Raw genomic sequence first — 23,036 nt, 5'->3', positions numbered from 1 at the left:
GCCAGCGCTTTTTCTTTCGGCCCATTATCTCACACACACACACACACGGTGTCTAACTCTCCAAGGCCAACGTACTCGGTACGCCACTACCGTTGACCTTGCCGGTCGTCACACACACACACACACAGCACAATCGGTCTAATATATCCGGAAGAAGGGAAGTACCGGAAAAGCTATTTAATCAAAATAATACACATCGGAAGTACCTCCTTCTTCTCCTCTTGGACGGGTTCCGTCTAAAACCGAAACTTAAGAGGGGGCAAGCGGGGAGCGATGAACCTCGGAGGCTCCCGGTCGGGCCATAGGCCGGTCTCGAGTCGTTGCCACCCCCAGAACTTGGCCCTCACCGCTGGAATAACACAGTAGTAGGGTGGGGGTCGACAATGTTTTGTTTGAAATTGTTTAAAAGCATATTTGGAAAGAAAAGAACACGTGCTGTAAAAAATGTATTAGGATTTATTTATCCACAACGTAAATTAATTTGATAATAAAACGACGGGAATTTTTTTTTAAACAATAACGCAATGGAGTGTAAGCGATTTATTATGTCACAGCACACTATTAATTTGAGCAATACCACGTTTTTGATAAAAAAAAAACTGCTCAAAATAACAATACATTTTTGAATGATTTAAAAATAATATAATTACTTTGTAGGAAAAAAGTTAAATAGGAAAATAATTGTACAGGTAAAGTGTATAATTGTAAATAAACACTAGCTAATGAGTATTTTGTAAAATCTTAAAATGGTTAATTATTTTTCAAAACAGAAAAAAATATGACTAAAATACACGTATCTAATTGATACATCTAAGCAATTGTATCACGGAAGCGAGCTACATATTTTTATAGGGCTTGACAAGAGATTGACATTGTACAAATTGAATAATAATAAGGGAAAAAAAATCCTCAAATTAATCAAAGAAAAAATTTAAAATATTTTATTTCGGTATGTTTGGTCCCAAATCCTGATCAGGCCTCCTTAAAAAAAAAAAACAAGTCTGGCGCCATTTCACTAGTTAAATTAGGAGGTACATAATTTATATTTTTATGTAATGTTTATTATTATCGCAGAGGTGTTTTTTATTTTGTACCCAGATAATTTTCGGATAGTCTTATCTTTTTTTCATTATTATTAGAGAAAAGACAGACACTTATGTGTGTGTATGTGTAGTGACGCGGGGAGAGGTCGTCGACCGGCGGCGGTCGGTCAGGGGTTCATAAAAACAAGGCCGGCCGTTATAATAAATTATAATAATATATACATTTTAATTATTTTTACAAGCGACGGCGGGGTAGTAGTTGGGATGGTAGGGGTGTGTGTGCGTCTGTGATGCCGCATCTCGCCACCACTGCCGCCGTCCTAGGCGGTGACCCGTTATGGAAAGTGTGCGAACTTTTGAACTCGAACTTTTGGCCTTTGAGCCACCGGCTACCACATTCCGTCCGCCCGGCTGGGCGCGGTTATTGATCGCTACCGCGTTCAAGGGCCGGACGGTCGGCGAGCGGACCGCGGTATCTGCAGAGCGCAAAAACAGCTTCGGCCCAGGTCGCCTCGCCTCGCCTCCGACCGACAAAGGGTGCCTCGTCGCTCAAAAGGTTTGACCCGCAACGCGAGATCGATTCGCCGCTGCCTCTTCTGTCATAGTTTCATCCGCGCACGCACAATTTTACCCAAAAAAATAAAAACGCCCAAGTACACAAAACCTCCCAAGTATAGAAAATACAGCATATTATAAGCGCGCGTCCTTGGGACCTGTGCGAGTAGCGACACATGTGACATCAGCCACAAGAGTGGGCGACAACCACCATTATCGGCGGTCGACCCGCGTACACATAACAATATTCTAATCCAATTGTTTTTCTCGCGTTCTTCTCGATTTGGAGGCATTAAACAAATCCTACCGTGTCCGCCGGACGGTTAAAATAATAATAATAATGTAATATACAAAACGATGACGATGGTACTAATAGGCGTGGCCCCGACCACGTTGTATAGAGGCCAATGGCTTCGGAGGTCCGTACGATGGGCCAACGAACTTTAAATACCGTCGCCGCCCGGGAAGCTGTTTCATACATATTACACACAACATACAGTCGTCCAAACTCCAAGGGTAAGGACGTTCACCTGCTGCTGCTGCTGTTTGCAGTCATAGTCGAGTCTCTTCTAAGAGTTGTATAACGGGAGACCCTCACTAAAATATCTATCTCATAATGTGTGTGTGTGTTTGCAAATAATATATAACGGCCGGGCAACGACACAAACAATGACGACGATGGTAGTGTATGTATAGTAGTAATGGGTAACGTCCGTCCGGGGCAAAAAAAGAAATAAATAATAATAACAACACCGTTACCCGTCAACACGGTTAGGTATAATAATTATTGCTACCTATCATCATCGACGACAACAATTACTATATTATGTGCGAAAATACGTTTCGGCCGGTCGGAAGCAGAAATACTACGGTACCTATTTGTAATGTGTATTATATACATTTAAAATGTTTTTTTTTTACAGTCATCGTTTCCTTCGTCGGTAGACCAGCGACAATGACCTCTGGGGCATTCCGTCGTGGATATCACAACCGCCGTTAGAACTCAGTAACTCGAGTAACTATCCGAATGGTTTATGTGCAATATATAATTATCAGGTCTTTGACTTTAAACAGCGTATAGGGGACACCAAAGTCAAATTTCAGGCTTAATAGTGTAGTAAGTATATGGACTTTACTAACCTGTGTGTAACACCAGTTCTCCGCCACGGGTGTGTTCGCCTCGGACGAAGGAGGCGGGCTGGGTACCCGGGATACGGACATGGTGCTGCTGCTGGGAGCGCCGGCCACGACGGCGGCCGCGGCGGCAGCCGATGCGGCCGCGCTCACCGATCCAGAAGATCCCGCTGCCACCGACACTCTGGCTGTCTGCTGCGGCGAGCACTCACTCACCACTGGCAGCCTAAAAAACAAAACAAAAAAACAAAAGACGTTAACGGGTGACGTAAAGAAGGTACAGAGAGAGTATGAGTAGTAATATAGAGCTAAGGAAAGTGCTACAATCGAGCAATAGGACTCGTGACTTGCCCACGATAGGCTGCCAATACAATCTGCGTTACGGAGTAGGGGAACCCCCTCGGGAAGCCTGACTCGGTTTTGGGTTCTTTTTGTGTGTAAACCGGGCTGCTGTTGGGTTTGGATTTTTTTCCCAAATCTAAAACTCCTCGAGCACACTTCATCAACAACCACCTGTTGGATTTCAATATATTACACTAGAGCACAGAGAAAAATACTTAAAGCGACGTTATAGTAATAATATTCATTCCAACGGCTATACACGACGTTCAAGGGGGTGAGATTTGACATTGGTGTGTATGTATGTAAATCGAGTAAGGTTTTCCGTCGTCAGTGATTTATATAAATATAATATATATTTCTATAGAATACAATACCAGTATGAGCACTACAAGTGATTCTTAATGTACACGCAACAACATATGCGACGTCTAATTTTATTTCCAGTATTATATATTGCCGTGTCTAAGAAATACCTATATAATAATTTATCGTTAAAGGATAATTATGTTTTGTCGTTGGCGAGTGACAAAAACACATACACACACACACAAACTTATGTGTATTTTTAGGACTTCTCATTGTTTCAACCACTTAAAACGGACGGGACCCTTTGAATGACACGAGCGACAACGCCAAAACCGCCGCGACCTATGCTTACAAGAAATGTACCAGAACTCGATTTAGATATTTTCCGGTCGTCCGACATGCAACATGAAATATCACAGACCGGCGAGGCTTTATGGAAATCACTTGGACCGACACCAGTGTTTTCAATTTAACTAGTACAAAGACTTTTAAGGGGACCAGCCAATAGAGACCGTTTTAGATCCGAGTCGACCCGACCCAATTTTTTTGGTGTAGGTATACAAAACCAATATTTAAGGCTCTTTATTGAACGACAGACAGACAAAATACTAGGCTGACGAACGTTTTGGAATAGTTTCAACAACGTCAACCGACCTAAGCGCAAATTGGACACACGACCGATCATCGGCGGATTGCACCAGGAAAGGTTTTTTCAGAGTATTAATAAAATAATCAAGTTGCGTTGCCGTCGTTGGGATGGCGAAATCGGTTTCTTTTGTTCGGAGACTGGCGTAAAATAAAACCTATTTTTCGCGAGCAAAAGTGACGTTTAACAGTGACGGTTTGCAACACACGGCCAAGCGAGTAAACAACAGCAGCAATGGTTACGCGAGCAGCGTACAAATATAATACAAATTATTTTCGCACAAACGCGCTTATAGTTCTTTTCCAACAGGCTCAAAATAGAAAAAGTTCAACACACAAGAAGCTCGTTCCCCTATTTTTCAACGACGTTGGTTGGTAAAATAAACTCAAATAAATTAAAAAATTCCTTCTTCAGTAGGGGTATCCACATTTCGTTTAAATTCTATTTTATTTTACTCTGTCCGCGTGCCAAACTATTCGACAAACGTTCTTCTTATTTAAGACCGACCCGGCCCCTGTTAGAAAAAATATACATATGTATACATATATATATATAATAAAAATATTGGTCCCGGTCCAGAAGTCGTTCACCTCCGTTGTGGAGGAGAAGAGTAGGAGGTGGAGAAAGAGGAGGAGGTGGAGATGACATCCCGATGAACCGGTCGGTCTTTGTCCGCCACCGAAGCCACGCGCCCGCCCGGTCAAAGACATCCGCGGCGGAGGCCGTTTCTCGCTGAAGAAGAAAAGGAGACGAGATGAGAAGTTACATGGGTTCAAGAACGTACGTTCACACACCGCCACTAAAATTAAAAAACTTCCCGTCCCATTCCTACGGTGTATATTATTTTTAATACACACACACACACACACACACACACACTGTGATCCAAGAATATCTATTGTGATCCGACCGAATTCTCTTGTCTGTGCGTTTCTCGACGGCCATCGAGACATCATTGTTTCAAGAGTAAAGCAAAAACACCAAAACCCAAACCACCAACATTTGATATTATTTTTTAACTAAAAATCTGCGCTATATCCTGTGTAAGTGATGCAAACCTTTGAACATTCTTTAATAAAACACAATGTGGCGTACCAAACATTGGCTGGTCAAGTTAGGTAGGATAAAACAGGAGTTATAGGGAACGTTTTGTTGTTAACAAACTTCAGTGGTCAAGCTAACTAGTGTGCCCACCACCCATTAGCAGGTTTGGAATATCACACGATGAAGAGAAACAACACAAGTATTTAGCAAATCGAGAAATCGCGAAATGCTCAGTGAAGAAGAAGTAAGTAGTGACACTAGGGCTTCAGGTGAAATCATGGCGGGGCAGTGTTGTGGCAATGTACACAGCAGCACTTTTCTAATATAATGATTGTGTTATTTTACAAGACAGTAAGAGCAAACGCGGTGAAACCGTTTAGAAAGCGACGGCTGATCACGAAAAACTGTGCGCGTCGCTAATGTCTTCGTTTCGAAATCGCCGGTTAATATTTTATATTTCTACAAAAAAAGAAAGAAAAAAATACATACAAAAAAAAATTGAAACATGACAAATCGACAAATGACGTTTTTATGTTGTGTAATAAATACGAATTAATCACAATTTTTGCAATGTATTACATAATAAAAACTTTGCTGGGGGGGGGAGGGTAGTTGAAGAACCCAAAAGACCTAGTGGTTCTCCGAGGAAAATGGGATTTTACAATTTTTGGCTAGATCCGGCCGATTATGATCTATTATTTTATTCAGAGGGTTTCACACGGTTGAGGAGGTGAGGGATGGTAAAAGGACTTTTGCAACCGTTTTTTTATCCATGTGGTTTACAGGCACAAAACATAAAGGCATTACCGTGAAAACCGAGCGAAACATGTGGCAACTTATGAACGTTGCTCTAGTGCACCCAGCTATAACAATCATGGAACAACCCAAATTCCTATCAGAGAAACTAGTGTTTTTATTTTCCACTTAAACAAGCTACGACCCAGTTCACCTGAAATTTCTTTGTATAGTCCGCCGCCGAGAGCACCTCAATAATGTGTGTGCTCGTGCAAATGGGTACTGCTGTTTCAGATCGGTCAGTTTGCAAAAAAAATTCAAAATTGTCACGACAGGCAATGGCGGCGTAGTGGGGGACACTTGTTGCCATTTCCGTTACACACGCGGATATTAATCGCGACCACATGCCGTTATACTCACGACCGCCGCAGTCAGTCGCGTTTTTCTCCCATACCGTCATGTATATAATACCAAACTATATAGGTATACACAGTAGTAGTACACACACATATGTATTAGAAATGCGAAACCAGATTAACGGTGCACACACACACACGGCCGCTGGAGGCGATGGTAGCCGGAACAAGGGCAATCCTCTCTCGATTACCGGTCACCTCTCGGGTTGTGTGTGTACTTGAGCGAAAACACACACACACACAAGCCATATACGTATAAAAAAACTGAACCGAATGGACACTAAGCTCGAACATGACAAAAGTAGTTCTTCTACCAAAAAATTCTAAGTGGACCCCCGAGTAACTAACAGGGTGATCCAAATTCATTGACCAAAGCAACGTACAACACACAATGTGCGATTATTATCCTAGGTTAGGAGACTTGGAGGCGACATTGGTGGTATTGTTTCAACTCTCTCAACGGTAAACCGATATACACAAACAACCGACCACGGCCAACTTGGCCGGGCGCGTTTTAGGCCACACACATCATGTATGTTTTTTAGGACACAGCGATTAATTATGTATTCTGCCGTTATAATAACACACATACTAGTTAATAATAATAATCAAAATAACAATAGTAAAGCGACCGAAAAAATGAAAATCGAATGAATGGAAAAACCACCGAGAAAAACCCAACGAGTGGCGGGCACGACGTACTTAATCGCTTAGTATTTGTTTATAATTATTTATTATTTTTTTTTTGAAATTGTCTCTTTGTACTTTCGCCGCTGTAAGCGACGCTTTTGGTGGGTGCCCGAGTCCACGCTTTATTATTTTTATAAGTTGTCGAGACGACGGTATTGATATCAAAAATGTTTACCAGACACAACACAATAAAATAACGTGGAAACACAACAAAAAAAAACCCCCATTCGCAGCATATTATTTTATTGTTTCCGATTTCTATGAATTACAAGACTTTTTCTTATTATTATTTACTGCTTAGTCCGACGGCCATTTGCACTAGTGCACAATAATTACAAGTCACACAGATGCTAAAAGTGTTGGGAGTATTTTTTTCTTAACTTAATACAATGTTTTAAAACTGTTACGAGTAAAAATGTTCATTGATAATATTATTTAATTTAAATAAATTCAATTTCTATGCCAAGTGATGATTGTTACAGACTGCTGGGTCAATTTAAGCAACCAAACGTGAATGGGCAGAGCTCGTTCAATTGTGTTTCGCAATAAGGTCGGACGTTTATGTAATTTTGTTTTCGAGTGCCAAAACATTATTTTATTAAGACAAAAAGTATATGTTTAGGCTTGAAACACTATAACAGGAAATTATTAGCTCTATTTGGACAAAAAAAAAATGTGTTTTCATTGATTATAATACTGCAAATTGAACAATAACACAGCGTTTTTCCAAGGGACTTACGGGGGGAGGGGGGAACAAGCTAAAACACAGTAGCGCACCCAATTTCTTTAAACGACCAGCGTTGGAAATTTTTTTCGCAATACCACTACATACTCTAAGACTATTATTATTGGACAAGTCGCCTATAGCAATAAAATACGTCGGTTATATAAAAAGTTTTGGGAAAAGTAGACTATCTCGTGTTCACCGGTCCGTCCATCCATCCATCGACCCGGGGCCGACAATTGCGTAACGCGGACGCGTTCATCAACACACATTATAAACCGGACGAATCACAATTTTGTTTTTTTATAATATTATACATATTATACACCTACTTTCATAGAGCACATTCACTACCTATAAATGATGTTTATCGACTGACAACTGCCGTGTGTGTGAAGAGAATCGGTGAAAATAGTAGCCTACATACATAGTCGGCATAGGTATATATGATAATATGTATTGAGTTTTGTTAAATTGGAACAATGCAATATGAACCGGTTGGCGTGACTGCCTCTTTAGCGGGTCAAGGAGCTGACGGACGGGCTAGGGCGAAAAGAGCGCGTTAGTACACACATTTTTTTTTTTACTCGCACATACATAGGTACTACACTCACACGTTAAAATAGCACATGGCCTCGTCGCACTTAAAAACCTCCTACAATAAACAAATATATACTAACTGCGGCCGATTACTTCCTTCCTTTCCCCAACGTGAATATGAATGAAACACAAGTAAAATCACCTCGGCTCGGATCGGCCCCCAATGGAAAAACAATACTAAAGTAATCAATAACGCCCTAACCTCAAAACGCCGCCGCCGCCGATGTCCATCGGGGCCGTCAACGATGTGTTGTGTTGTGCTAAGTCGTCCCCAACGATTATTATTATTGTTACTATTATTGAAGCGTCTCCGTAACCCGGTCAAACATAATTATATACCGTAATTCGCGCGTTCTATAAAAATCCAAAAAAAAAAACACCACACCAACGCTATAATAAACTGACCTACTATGCACGCACGCACCATGCCATGTCACCGACTACAGCTACAACTACTTCTTCTAGTAAAATAACTTAACCTATACGATGATAAACCCTGACCTAACCCAACTTCCCTAATGGGAGGGTGATAAGGGGTTATTATTTTTTTTTTTGGTAAAAATATTTCAGTACACGCTTTGATCGTTTGTTAACCTCTCGGGATTGATTTACCAAACAACATAACGTTACCGAGCCTCTAATTATAATAAATATTATTATTAATATTGCAAAACACGAGCTGAAAAAGTTGGTCGCCATTGCTACAGTGTAAAAAAATTACGCTACACGTGTGTTATTGCAAAAAAAAAAAATAATAAACCTCTAAGACTTCCGGGTGTAAATAATTAACTGTAGCGTTAGCGGTAAAAAATGGCCGACCGATAAAACACGTTATGAAAACATCACCGATGACGTTGGTAATCGCGATAAAACATTAACACAAGCCAATAATTTTGTCGGAACAATGTCTCATAATGTACTAATTAGTTAATTACAAATTGATACTAATTAAACAAAACAAGCAACCACAATCATGTTTTAACAATTTTTTAAATATTAAATTACCCTTAGTTACCTCTTGCAGATACAAATGAGCAAAACCTAACCTCGTCCAACCTAACCTAACTAAACCTAGAAATATTGCCAACAGTTGTTTCACGTTGGCAAAATGTAATATTGAAAAAAAGCTATTCCAATAAAACAATCGAAACAACATAAATTATCACAACAGTTGTCAATTCACTATTTAATTGGTTTTGTCAATAAATGATTGTAAATTCTAACGGAATGACAATAATTGAAGTATGATTTTCGAATTTTATGGTTTTTACATTTAACTAGGGCAACTGAATACTGAATATCAAGGTTTTTTTTAAAGGATGTTTCACCGCCATTTTACCGGATTTACAACTGGGGATATCATCAGTCGCCCAAGGGTACATATCAAAGACTTCTCAAGGACCAACCGCGGTCTGCCGTCATAGGTACGACACACTAAGACCACCGGCGTTATTATTATATATTATACCTACACCATAATCGTAATAATGATAATATTTATTTTACAACCCTACAGATTTAGCCATAACCCGTTTTGGTAAAAAAACAAAAACGTCGAGGGGGCGGGGGAACGTGAAGGAGGACAAACGTCGAACAGACAGACATATCGGATCAGACACAACCGCACTTCGCAGACGGTAGACGACAAATTAGTTCAAGGCGTATAGGAAGTATGTTGAGATGCATAATAATCAATTAGTAGAAGGAAAAAAAAAACAGTGCATATTTTCTTTATTAGTTTTTAAGTGTACAAAAAAACGCCTTGTACGGCCGCCCGAGCGAACGCTGGTTAAAATGACAAGGGGAGGTGGTGGTAAAGAGGCGGGGGGAAAGAAAGAAGGAGAGAAAATCGACCAATGTCGGTTAATAATTGGAGCCGGTCGTTTGGTTTTTCATAATACGGTTTGTGTGTACGGCGTCCTCTCTTCTTTTATAAGTTGGTTAACAGGTCAAGGAGCAAGAGCGAACGGAACACATTCGATATATAATAATAATAATAATATTTCGGCATCTTTCTAAATGGCATTAATGGCAAACCAACAGCGATGAGCGATGACAAACGATCAAACAATAATAATAATGAATAATAACCGTAGACTTTGTATATTTAAAACGAAATCAACCAGACCGCTTTGTTATATTATGCCAAAGAGTATGATCACAATATCTCGTAGTGACGCCCCTACAGTTCCAAATTTATTATTATTATAGGTATATCAAGAAAAAGTAGGTTTTTTACACACACACCAAAGTAAATCTCTCTCTCCTTTCCTCAGCAGAGGAGATGCAATATTGTCGATTAGTGAAATCATTTCGTTTTATACAAATGATGATGATTTTTCAATTTCTCTTCATATAATAATATAATAATAGTGAAAAAAATCATTCCGTTCCATAACTCGTGTACTCGTTAAACAAACTCAACAATAGGAAAGTACCAGCTTCTCTTCTGTATGGGAACATATCATATTTTATTCGGTACGCTACTTAACTACGAATTTTAGCTTGCTGCGTTAAATGGGAAACAAGCTAATTAAATTAGTAACCGCGATTTTGTTGAATTTCGGGTAAATAAGTCTGGAAAAAGAAATATAAATACCAGTAAAAGTCAACTACAGAATGTATTCGGTTCTTTTTGTATGAAAGTTGACAAGATAAAAGTGAAATGGTTGCTCATGGCCTAGTCCTGGGTAGGTTTTTCGCAATATAGGGACAACCGTCATTAACAGAAGTAGAACCATTCGTAGAACCAACGTAGCTTTATAATAATGAAGAAGGATGAGACATTAATTTGTCTCTATCCATTAGGGCGTTACAAAGCAAGTTAAAAAATGTGTACAACTTTTGGGCGTTTTTCTCGATTTTAAAATGAAAGAAAAATGTTTGGCATTTTTGGCCTTCTAAGCGCTGTTTGTGATCTATCCACTTGCTACATGAAGAAATCGGTTAAAAAGTCATATTGTTAAAATCAATTTGGTATTATGGCTCGTGTACCGACTCCAGTCTCTCTCATTACCAAGTCCATATATAATAGATTTAAAAAAAAACTTATCTTGACCACCGGCTAGTGCTGCCACGTGACCACCACACACACAGTAACCAACACACAATTTTTTATTGTTTTAAGGCAATCCGGTGACCCTCGCGTCTCCGTTGGCCCCGACGCGCGCGCATATTATACAAATAACAAAATTTAGGTTACGGCCTCGTTACACTTTAAATCGTCAACTCGATGTGGTGCGCTAGTACAAATAATATTACAATTAACAATAATAATAATATTAAATAAATTATCGACATCGATAATTACTCGGCAGACGAACGCGATCCCTCTACTATATATATATAATAGCCAAGCCCAAAGTCGTCGCCATCGTATATATAAGAAAATATACAATCAGCAAAACGAGATGCACTCGATACCGATTTTTTTTTTCTCAGACGAGTACCGTGTCAAGGGTAACCCAAACCTATAATATATTCTCCATAGAAGGACTCCCGTGTACTAGTTTGCGGAAATATCATAAAGACCTTTTTCTTCACCTTAAAAACAATAATTTTTTAGTAAAAAATCGTTTAACCCTAGAAATACCAAATAACATTACAACTTTCAGTGAATTTAAAAATTACACTTTGTAAAAACATCATATTTTGACCTATAGGCACCATTTACTCAAGGCGACTTTCGCACAATATTACACAAGTCCCTCAGAAAAAAATGACAATTACTTAACCTCTAATATTCTTATATTCGTGTTGAGCAAAACATTAAAATTATATATTATACATCATTTTTAATTACCCAAAGGAACGCAAAGCAATAGTATCTTTTTTTTGGCATCTCAGTATGATGATCAATATTATGTGCCAAAAATATTTCAATAGTAATTTATGTACAAATATATATGTGGGTGACAAACGGAAGGAAGGCCCGACCTTCCGGAAATAGAGTTTAGCCAAAGAAACCCTGAAACACCTGTTTCTAATTGAAGTAGTTCGTAAGAAGGCTAAAGCATAATTCATTTTATTACACATAGACACTCGCGCAGCAATCGATAAAAGGCCTTGACAGGGTTTTAAGTGGAAAAAAACTATACATATACATATATATTGTAATCTGTTCGATAATAGTTATTTCTGTTAAAGGTTTTTACTTTTGTCGGTTTGAAGAGCTTAAGTACATATTATTGCAAACTCAATTAAAAACGGTATCTATACATATTTTTTTTAACAATTCTTAGAAAATGTCACATTATATTTTTTAATCGAGGAACGACAAAATGATTTGTTTTAATACAGACTATCAAAGTAAATTTCCAATTTATCACACAAAAAACAGGTGCCTCCGACGTTTTTATGTATATTTATGCACTTGAAAAGTAAAGGAATTTTATTACGTCTAAACCAACTAGCCGTAGAAAATATAATAAACCCTACTTATTTGTAATTTATCTTAATTTTATTAATAGCGACTTGTAAGTTGGCCAAAGCGTTTAATTTAAAAATACAATAAAATGAATGATAATAATTTGAAGGTTTGAAAACCAAAAGTTTAGTAAAAGTCATTATTTTATTCATGAAAATTGTTTTGAAATTTCAAAGGAACTATTGAATAAACTAATCAACTTTACCCCCAAGAACAAGTCGGAAGTAAAATTGGTATTTATTTTACTCTCCTGTAAAATTGTATGACAATCACGTGTACCCTCCTTTTGGTTGTCGACGGTTCATTCAAATGCCCAATTGTTTATTTTTTTATATTATATCACATTTTTATTTACCTGTAGAAAACGGTGGCGGCCGTGTTTAACGCTTGTGTCATATTGTACGAACTACGCAACTTCATAATAAAACTGGCGGCAACATATTATTATTAATAATAATACTAATAACGATTAAATTGTACAAACAGTATAAGTATATATATACGACCACAAGTGTGGTAACTACATCAAAGTCACCATCGTGTTAGCAAGGACTGGACCTTAACCGGCTGGTATATACCGTCGATCCGAGCAAATCCCAACGACTAACGTTTACTGAGGACTTACACTAAAACTCCTTTTACAAGAATGCACGACAATATCGCTCTGCCAAACGAGGTTAACATTATGTATAATATTACTACCTGCTGCAGTGGCTTACCTGCGGGGGGACAGACCCTATACATTTGTGTGTGTGTAGTTGGATTTATACATTTATTTATTTTTCGGACAAAAGGTGGATTTATACGAAGCAAGCAAATGGTCGCCGCCATCGTCGTAAAAGCCGAAAAACGATACAAGGCAATGGGGAGAAAAGCACCCCACCTACACACGTGTATCCTATACGGGACAATAACCGTTGTATATATTTTATTTGTCAAAAGAAAGAAGAAAAAAAAGGACTAGTGGCATACTAGTGTGGGTGGAACGTGTGAGAAGCACCGGCAACAGCAGCAGATGAAAAACCAGTGATCTATAAGTAGGACGATGGATCCTTGTGCCACATGCAAGCGACGCCGCCGCCGCCGACGACGACGGTTTCATCACTCTCAAAGAAGTAACGACAACTGCACCACTAAAATATAAATAATGTAACTATTTTTTTTTACAATTATCCGTTTTTTTGTTTACCCAGCGCACGTTCCGGCGTTGTTGCAAATCTCTTATAGGTTAGACAGAATGTCTAACTAATCATAATGTAACCGACAGGGAAATAGTTTCAATGATATTTTAGTTTAGTGATGGGAAAAATACTGTATTGTGTAAAAACCTTGGAACAACACAATCCACAACTTTCAACAGGAACCCCCCAAATGTTTACCCTACCGACACGGGCTGCGAGGTCCCTACTATCCCCTACACCGTGTTTCCTTCCCCACACACAACCGTCATTAAACCACACTCCTGCAGATGTGAACGACACACGGCGGCGTATGGCTGCTCTTTTCACCATAATATTTAGGATCATTATTTAGCCAGGTTCAACCCCACACAAGGGTCGCATGTCCCTCGCTTCGCATTTCAGCCCTAGTGTCAATCAGCACCCAATATTTCCAGTAAAAATTCCACGCATGCGGGCCCTGTGATTTACCAACGCACAAAATAAAATAGCAACCACTTCCGTTTTTTTGTTTTTGGGTCGCCTATACCGTTAATTAAGTATGTTTTGAAACTATTCTAATGATATTGGTTTCCTTTTGTACCGACTACCACACAATACAGAACCCCGGTAGTTCACATAAAAAAGGCGGTTAATTTTAATACTTATAATTCCAAGGACTGCAGGTGAAAAACGACAATAGTAAGTACTTCCAAATTTTCAGTAATTCAAAGTTTTAAAACTCCACAGTAGTAGTAGTAACTCCACTCACAGTAGGTATTTTGTTCGTCTTTTTCATTCAATAGATGGATAGGTTCTAAAGAAAAATATTAAGTGCAACGTCCGTAAAGTATGATTTTTAATTTTACTTAATTTTGTCTTTCTAATGAAATTTTTAAAATAACATTCGGTGTCGATTGGTATAATAATAATTTATCTACAGTATTGTCGTCTACTATTGTAATCTTAGGTCAATATTTTTTTTTCCAAAAGGAATACACAAATCATATTAATAACCTTGAATATAAATTACATATCCGAGAAGGAGAAGAGATTATACCCAATGTAATTTATGTAGTTTACACAAATGTAATTTTATAGTGACAAGATCTGTATAAATAATACTAAAACTTATACTAATGGAGGTCTGCTGTTTACTCAACCGATTAATAGACATATATACATGAATGTATAATTTTTTATAACAATAATAATAATATAATGTTAATGATAAATGAGCGTATACACTGTACACGGCAAGACTATAAATCTTACAGGTAACGGCTCTTTAAACAGATTATAAAAACATTTTAATAAAATAATATCAATTAATAACGTTGTGTTCTACACTTCTACACACAACAATCTCTACAAAATAATAGTATAGAGTATAATAATATAGTGTGGCTTTTGACGGGGACGGGAGGACGTTCATTCGACCACACACCTGTACAACAACTATTATATTTTACATATTATTATGTGTTTGAATATATTAAATGAAAAAAAATCCTAGATTATTTTTTTCGTTTAATAGCGGCAAACCGACCTTGTGGTCAGATGACATTGCTTAGGACTCACTGGTCGTCCTTGTTGGGTGCAATTCTTCCTGCAACGTCCCGACCTCTGTCCGGCCGACATGTCAAAGTGGCGACGGGCACACCACAGTCAATGCAATATAACATTTTTTTTTTTTTAATACAAATTAGAGAACTCTATTGTCACGATAATTTTGGCTAGTTAACTTTATTTTTTCACCACACAGGAGACCCTTGTACGCTCTTCATAGTTTGTCAACACAATAAACTTAATGTACCTGGTATATACCTGGTATGTACCCGGTATTAAACGTCGAGTATGCCGTACGGTTATACATGAAAGATAGATAAGCGCCGGCGGTACATGCGCGGCGTGTAATCGTCATTGTATTGTACACTCTACTAATATGTGGCCTCCAGACGGTATTTAAATTTAACCTCATCGCGCCAGTAAACCTACAAACAAAAACGACCAATAGCGAATATATATATATATATATATATATATATATATGTATATAATAATAATATTATTATATTCAAAATATCTGCACACGGTTTACGCGTTTTGGTTCATTTAGCGCATCTGCGACATCGTCTGGGCTACGCGTGTGTACTCATTATTATAACCTAACCTGGTCTATGTATGTGTGTGTGTGGGAAAAAAACCCAATGATAATCATTTTTTAACATTTTTTTTATTGAAAACGTACATTTGGCTGGCTACGTAACGTGTAAGCGACAGGAAAAGAAAAAAACTACACCCCAACTAGACACACGTGTGGGCGTGTTGGACCGGGAAAAAGGGTAGAACAACCCACCACCACACCGTTTGCTAGAAAAATACTTTCAAAAATTGTTGTACGTAATCTACATATTTGCAACGGTTCAACTTGTAACACCAAAAGAATATCCAAAGATCAAAAGTTCTCGTGGACTACTTGAAAAAAAATATCACAATGAAAACCGAAAGGGGACAAATCTGGAAGGCTGCGGCCTATCGAAATCCTGCGCGAGGGCGTGTTCTATCCCGTGACCTCGTTTCAACCATAATGATATTGCCCCGTTTCTCTTGCCCTTCTCCGCCATCCTACTCGCCTATGGCGAAAACGAACCTTCCTCGGCAAAGGCCTCGGGACACGGTAATTATTAATCCATAATCTTATCGGACTGTGTTACGTGTGTAGTCGGTTGTACATCACACACGAGAGAGAGATTACACACCGGCGCGGCGGCACGGTTGTCATGTAAATGTTTAACCAAAACTAATAATATTGTGTCTTGGGACAGAGAGTTACCACTTACATCACTGAATAAACGAAATAAAAGTACATAGTAACATATTTATAAATGATCAGAAATAACCGTACGACCATTTTGTCGTTGTCACAATAGTTTTTTTTCCAAAAAAACCGACGCCACGGAATTAAAAATTAGATACCGAAACGCGGTCACCGTGGTAACCATAGTGTAGTTAAAAATTTCGGGAGGGTCACATATGTTATCAATATTGATAACGCGGTCGATTATTGACGGTCAAATTTGTACCTACAACGACAATGAAAGTATTACTTTGGATGATGACTTTGGATACCCGAAACGATTTCAAAACGTCATTAATTCGTAAAAACACAACCTTAAGTACGACGACATGTTTTTACCGTAGGCGCGCGCACACACATAAAATCAGTAGTAATAATATGGCAAAAAGATGGAAGGGGAACTCGGGTGATATGACGCAAATTAGAGGCCAATACATAACCTTGATAATGATTGCGACTCCGACGGCTTCAAGTTTATCATAGTCGTAAACGAAAAACATGTACACGTTAACACAATAACTCTTGAGCATAATAATAATAATATGGTAGTGAATAATATAATATAACACAAAACATATACCTACGCCCGTGTGAGAATAAATAGAATTATTTAGTTGTTTTTTTTTAGAAAAACTGCATTTACGTTTGTTTTTTACATATTATTTTTACACACACTAGGTTAACCGGTGAACGACATTCCGAAAGCGGTCGTTAATTATCATACCTAAATTATAATTGAATTGCTGTTATTATCGTCGTTGCATATATTATATAACAATAATAATATCGTTCGGAAGGAATCGATTTGGAGATCTGATAACAAAATATTATATATAGGTATGTACTATTATTTGCACATAACGCGTTACTACGTAATTCGATTCCGACGAAATAGGTTCGAACAAAAAAAACGTTAGCACGAATAATGTATAAAAAAAAAAATATCTAAATAACGCCGTCGAAAAATAATAATAAATATATATGTATATTAAGCAAACGCGTATGGCGGCGAAACGCAGGTTTTTTTTTATCTAGTACATAAGAAATATACAATAATAATATAATATTAACAAAGCAACAATTAGAACAGCTCTTTTTAGAGTAATAGGACTTCGTGTCCAATCGTATGGAAAAACGTCAAACGTGTAAAAAAACTACTTTGGAAAAGGTTGATCGCAGAGATATTGGAGGAGCCCCAAGGGCAACCTTGGCTATGACATTGTATCGTTATGATTGTGTTTGCGTTGTGTTCCTGTACGCCAATTGTATAAATTAAAAAAGCGACATAATATTATTTTATTTGCTATTTTAAATGGCAGAGAGGTCGTCGAAATTGCCACCGGAGCGTCGAGACGGCGATATTATTAATTCATTTCCAACGATATTATTTGCCATCGCGAAACGACAATAATTTAATATGTTAAAACCGTTTAAGGCAGAAAAAGGAGCTGGTACTACCTTGTCAGGAAACGTTTACTATGTACAACAATAATAATAATAAAAACAATAAAAAATTATAAGAATTTTTGCTCACCTGGCTAAAGCCATTCTAAAACATGTATCGATGTTTATGTTTAATTTTACTTTTGAGTAATCCACTTTTGGCACAGCCACTTTACCTACTTTAACGGAATAACAAAATCGACAAATAATGCACACTTTCGAAAAAAAGAAAAAAAAATTATCACACTTTCGTTTCCGTACGATTACGATAGCAATATAATATTATTATGTATTATATATTTTTTTGTAACATTTGGCACGTTTACGGGCGGGAAATATTTGTAACAAATAAATAAACAAATACGCGATTAATTTATTATTTTAAATTTAACAATATTAATATTATATACGTTGTGGTATTTTATACGTGTGAAATGAAACCAAACGACTTGTATTATTATTATTACACATATATAAATATATATTTTATACAAAAAAATAAGCGAATTTTCTAAATGAAAAACAAAATGCAAACGAAATTGACCTTTGACCCGGTGGTTGTTATGCGCGACACGTTTTTTAAATTTTTTTTTGGAAATATCGCACTGACCAGCGTATACCACACCGGGCTGGAACGGAATGAACGGTAACGTATGGCGGAGTGTCGGCCGTGCCGTAGTAGTGCACGAGGTTGCCGTGTTGTTTAGAGGGGCGAACGGCGTACAGTCTGTGCGGGAGTACGGTATTTATCGTTCGCGAGTACGGTATTTATGGCGCAGCCCCAACACCGCACGGCGGTAATTATTCCTTCGTACCCGTCCACGACTACGACATATTATTTTAATTTTTAAATAGCAATAAAATATAATAGAAGGTGAAATATATTAGGTTTTTTTTATTTTATATTATTTTTCCTTGGTTATGTAATTTGGCACGTGTAACAAACGCGAACATACAACACAACTAACCGTGTACATCGTTGGTATAATAAATTATTGTACCGTAATCTGTGTACGATATCTCGTCCCCTTTAGTTAGTTAGTTATTATTATTGCAAAAAGTCAAATGATTTCTGATTCAACCGAAAACTTTCGTTTCATTGAACAAAAAAAAATTGTAAATAATAAATTTTGCTTTTGCTCAAAACTAACTCTGGTATCAAGAAATACCTACAAGTGAGAACAATTTTAAATAATCCATGGTTCGGTAAACTACATTTAAGCCGTTGTCCATTCCAAGTAGTTGTTATTTTCAATATCGATGCAGCCACAGGTCAAAATATGGTACTGTTAATACTAAACTAAGCATATTTTGTTATATAGTATGATATTTTATTTTAATAAAAACAAAAATCAATAATATTCATTTAGATTACATAAATTGGTCAGAAAATAAATCAATTTTATAATTATAATTAACGTGAAAGTGAATAAGACGACCAAGTACACAATATCATTAAACATTTATGCGTCATAATCTATTACATGTAAAATGAAAAACTATTTGTAAATAATAATTATCTACCGTATGTTCTATTTAAATATAAACATTTTTGTTTATTTGTAATATAAAAATTACACCCAAGTACATTACTGCAACAATCATATTAATCACTATCGAAGGGAAATCATTACAACAGTAGTTAATGTTTGGTAACTAATGGCTGAATAAACTTGAAAACCTTTGCGTTTAAGGTATTATTCTAAATTATAATTAATATCGAATTTTTGGAAAAAAGAGAACTGATGATTTTTACCAATTTAACTTACTTTTACGAAATAGTATAAAGTTTTGAAAATAACACCATTTGATAACTAGTAATAGCTCAAAACCATTTTTTTTTATTTATAAGTAGTCTTAGATAAAGTTCCAATAATGATATCTTTTCACTAACCTAACCCACCTACACAATATCAGTTATTCAGAAAAATAAATATTTTTTAAACGTTAAGTGAGAAATGGTAGTGGGTAATAATATATAATAAGAATAATATTCAGGTTTGTAATAAATTCTTATATAATAATATAATTATTGATTTTCGATACATTTGTGTTGTTTATAAAGCGTGATTTTCTGTCTAAAAAATTTGTAGGTACAATTTATTTTGACAATATTTCAAAGAATTTTACTACATTCGGTCATTATACAATTTTTTTTATATTTTCCAATTAAACGATTTTAAAAATATTTAATTGCCGTGTGTGACTGGGATCCCCTTGTGGTAGTATATACAATTCAAAAATAAATAACCTAATATAATACATGTTTCGAACTTTCTAAACCTAACCTGAATTTCTAGAGCGTGTTCTATCAGTGGAAGGCTGATGTTAGGACAGAAGAAACCACACTGTTTGTAGTACATTACAGAACGAATAATTGCTGTTTAATACAATAATTATGGACGTTTGGAATTTGGAATTTTCAATTGGCATTCAATCGCCCATATACAAATCTATATAATGTGTCGTTAACTGCTATTGTTGGAAATATAACAGCAAATATACTTTGTTTGATGTCATATTATGCATGCTATTAGGGAACATAATAAGTAATAGGTAGCTCGTTAGTTTTTTTTTAAATCGTAAAATAATGAGAGTCGTTATTATTATAACCTCTATCTAACATTTATTTATATTTACTATTATTATTCGATAATCTCTTGGCGATTGTAATTTTTGACGGTTTACCATTTTGTTTTTTATCGAGAAGTTGTACAAATACAACAGATATTGCGTAGATAGTTTATTAAATTAAATAGAACGTGCAATTGTTTAAACGCGTGTCCAGATAAAAAAAATAAAACAAATTATCGTTACAGATTTTTGTGGTTGTATTATCTAGTTTGTTACGCGCGGCTATTCATCGCATGATAATTACTCGCATGATAATAAACATTTTTCTCTATAATAATAATAATAAAATAACATGATCTATCTACCGTGTTATCTCTCTGCGGAAAACACTTCATTTGTCATCGATAATCGTTTTTGTTCAAAGGTTAATGTATTCAACACTTGGGTTAGCCATGATAATAGAGTATGGAGATTCTTAAAGTTCTTGTGTTAAAAATATATTAAAAAAACAGTTGGTCAAGAAAAACTTACAGTTGTACTTATTAAGTGGAGTTGTCATACAAACAAAGACTAAAACGCAAAGTCACTATCCAGAAGTCTGTTCTTATTAAACTTAACATTTTTGAAATTTATTTCAAAGTTTATGTTTGTACTTAATAGGTTTTGCAAAATATTTATAATACCTAGTGGTCATTTTACACAATACCATTGAAAAATGTTGGAATATCTCAAATAATATGTCTCCTAGATAAATTGATGCCCACATATGTTGTATGTCTTCTGCCTTTTAATAAAATAGCCATTTCTTTTCATTTACAAATACATGTCTCTATTGACTGACTGTGATATAGTAATTAATAACAAGTCACACAAACAACTTGTTAAACGCATAACGGTTGTGATTAACTGAAGTTAGATTCAGCCTAACCTAATTGAAATACCGTTGTTTATTATGATAGGGAAATGTATAATCCAATATACAAAATAAAAACGTACAACAATAACCGTTAACGTAACAGCGAATAATATATATTTTTTTTATTGGTATGTAATTATTAGATAGTTGAACTGATTTCGCGTTAAAGTGAAAAACCACATGGGATATTTCCTATGCTCTGCTTTCGCCTGGTAATTTTATACGGATATATATATATATTTATATACATACATACATAATGTGTAATAATTTCGTATTGTTGTGCCATTTTAAAGCCTATTACAGACACAGTTCGCATTAAAATATAATATGACATTTTCTTGTTCTCAAAATCGCATTAAACATAGTAGGCAATAATAATATTATTATGCTATTTGGGATTTTGCGCTGTGTGTATTTGAAAATAAAATAGACCTGTTTTGTCAGCCTGTTAGCAGTTAGTACAAAAATACAAACGCCAACCATATATAAAATAACGTAGATCAGTATTATTATCACTCTACTAAACAATTTTAATAATGAAGCATTTAAAATTAATTCGAAAAATTTTTGCGTACCTTATATTTATTTTTTAGTGTTTTTTTAAGGGGGGGGAAGGGGTGGAATAATAGTCATTAGTCATATTTTAATAATTATCAAACAGTATTAATGTAAAAAAATTATAATGCGTTGCTGTATCGTTTTTTAATGCTATTAATAGTCTTGCGGTGTACATATTATAACAACTAAATTTAAGTATTGTATTACTTCTTCGAATCGATTAAAAACCGTTAATGTTAATGTATTGGATAATTCAGAAAGATCATCGCCATCTTATTATGCTCTTATAAGCGATCACTACCAAACCACCAAAAAACCTACGAATTATCATAATCAATTACATATAGAGTGAGTATAATAGTTTATTATAGAGAATAAATAAATACCCTTGAACGGCCAAAACATTGAATATTAAACGATATAGCGACGCACTAGATAATAATTATTGAGCTATAATAATTATATAACGAATTTAAAAAAAAAACGAGGAAATGCTGTGATGCAATAACATAATACTGTAATAATATAGGTTAGACGTTTCGGGCAATGACGATACACAATGTGTGTATTTTATTTAATATGATTTTGGAACATGGACATTTTTAAGTGTTTTAAAAAGAAAAGCAATAATTAAAAATTTACCCGTAAACGCCATCTAATATATATACATAAGATGAACTGCAAATTATCAAAAAATTGTTATTATACTCTTAGTATACCGACACATTTGTTTTAAAAGTCGGTTTTTAAACAAACAAAACTTTGAAATAAACATTTTTGAAAAATGTGATTATTATTTTTTATTTATTTAACCTATTGCATATTATTATTGCACATCCGTATTTGATTAATGTCATACCGTTC

The 23,036-nt window shown here is 35.9% G+C and overlaps 1 protein-coding gene across 3 annotated transcripts in view; it reads right to left on the bottom strand.

Moving 5' to 3' along the window:
• LOC126833472 (protein roadkill) overlaps window positions 1-23,036 on the bottom strand; it is a 67,289-nt gene that overhangs the window by 7,371 nt on the left and 36,882 nt on the right. Inside the window, exons 1-2 of one of the 3 annotated variants that reach the window (XM_050564836.1) lie at window positions 18,213-18,777; window positions 2,739-2,958 (exon numbers count right to left, since the gene is read on the bottom strand). In XM_050564836.1, coding sequence (XP_050420793.1) covers window positions 2,739-2,958; window positions 18,213-18,226 — 234 coding nt within the window. In that variant the 5' untranslated portion in view covers window positions 18,227-18,777. Of the gene's footprint in view, window positions 1-2,738; window positions 2,959-18,212; window positions 18,778-23,036 lie in introns of those variants that run through there. The other 2 variants (XM_050564837.1, XM_050564838.1) reach the window with 2 other exon arrangements.

The sequence above is a fragment of the Adelges cooleyi genome, unplaced genomic scaffold (assembly GCF_023614345.1).
Source record: "Adelges cooleyi isolate 19-005CV unplaced genomic scaffold, UGA_ACOO_1.1 ACOO_flye_CR_arks_rails_tigmint_CR_PRNA_2, whole genome shotgun sequence".
In the NCBI taxonomy this organism is placed as follows: domain Eukaryota; kingdom Metazoa; phylum Arthropoda; class Insecta; order Hemiptera; family Adelgidae; genus Adelges; species Adelges cooleyi.
The sequence above is the reverse complement of the archived record's forward strand: the minus strand, read 5'-3'. Positions and strand labels throughout refer to the sequence as shown.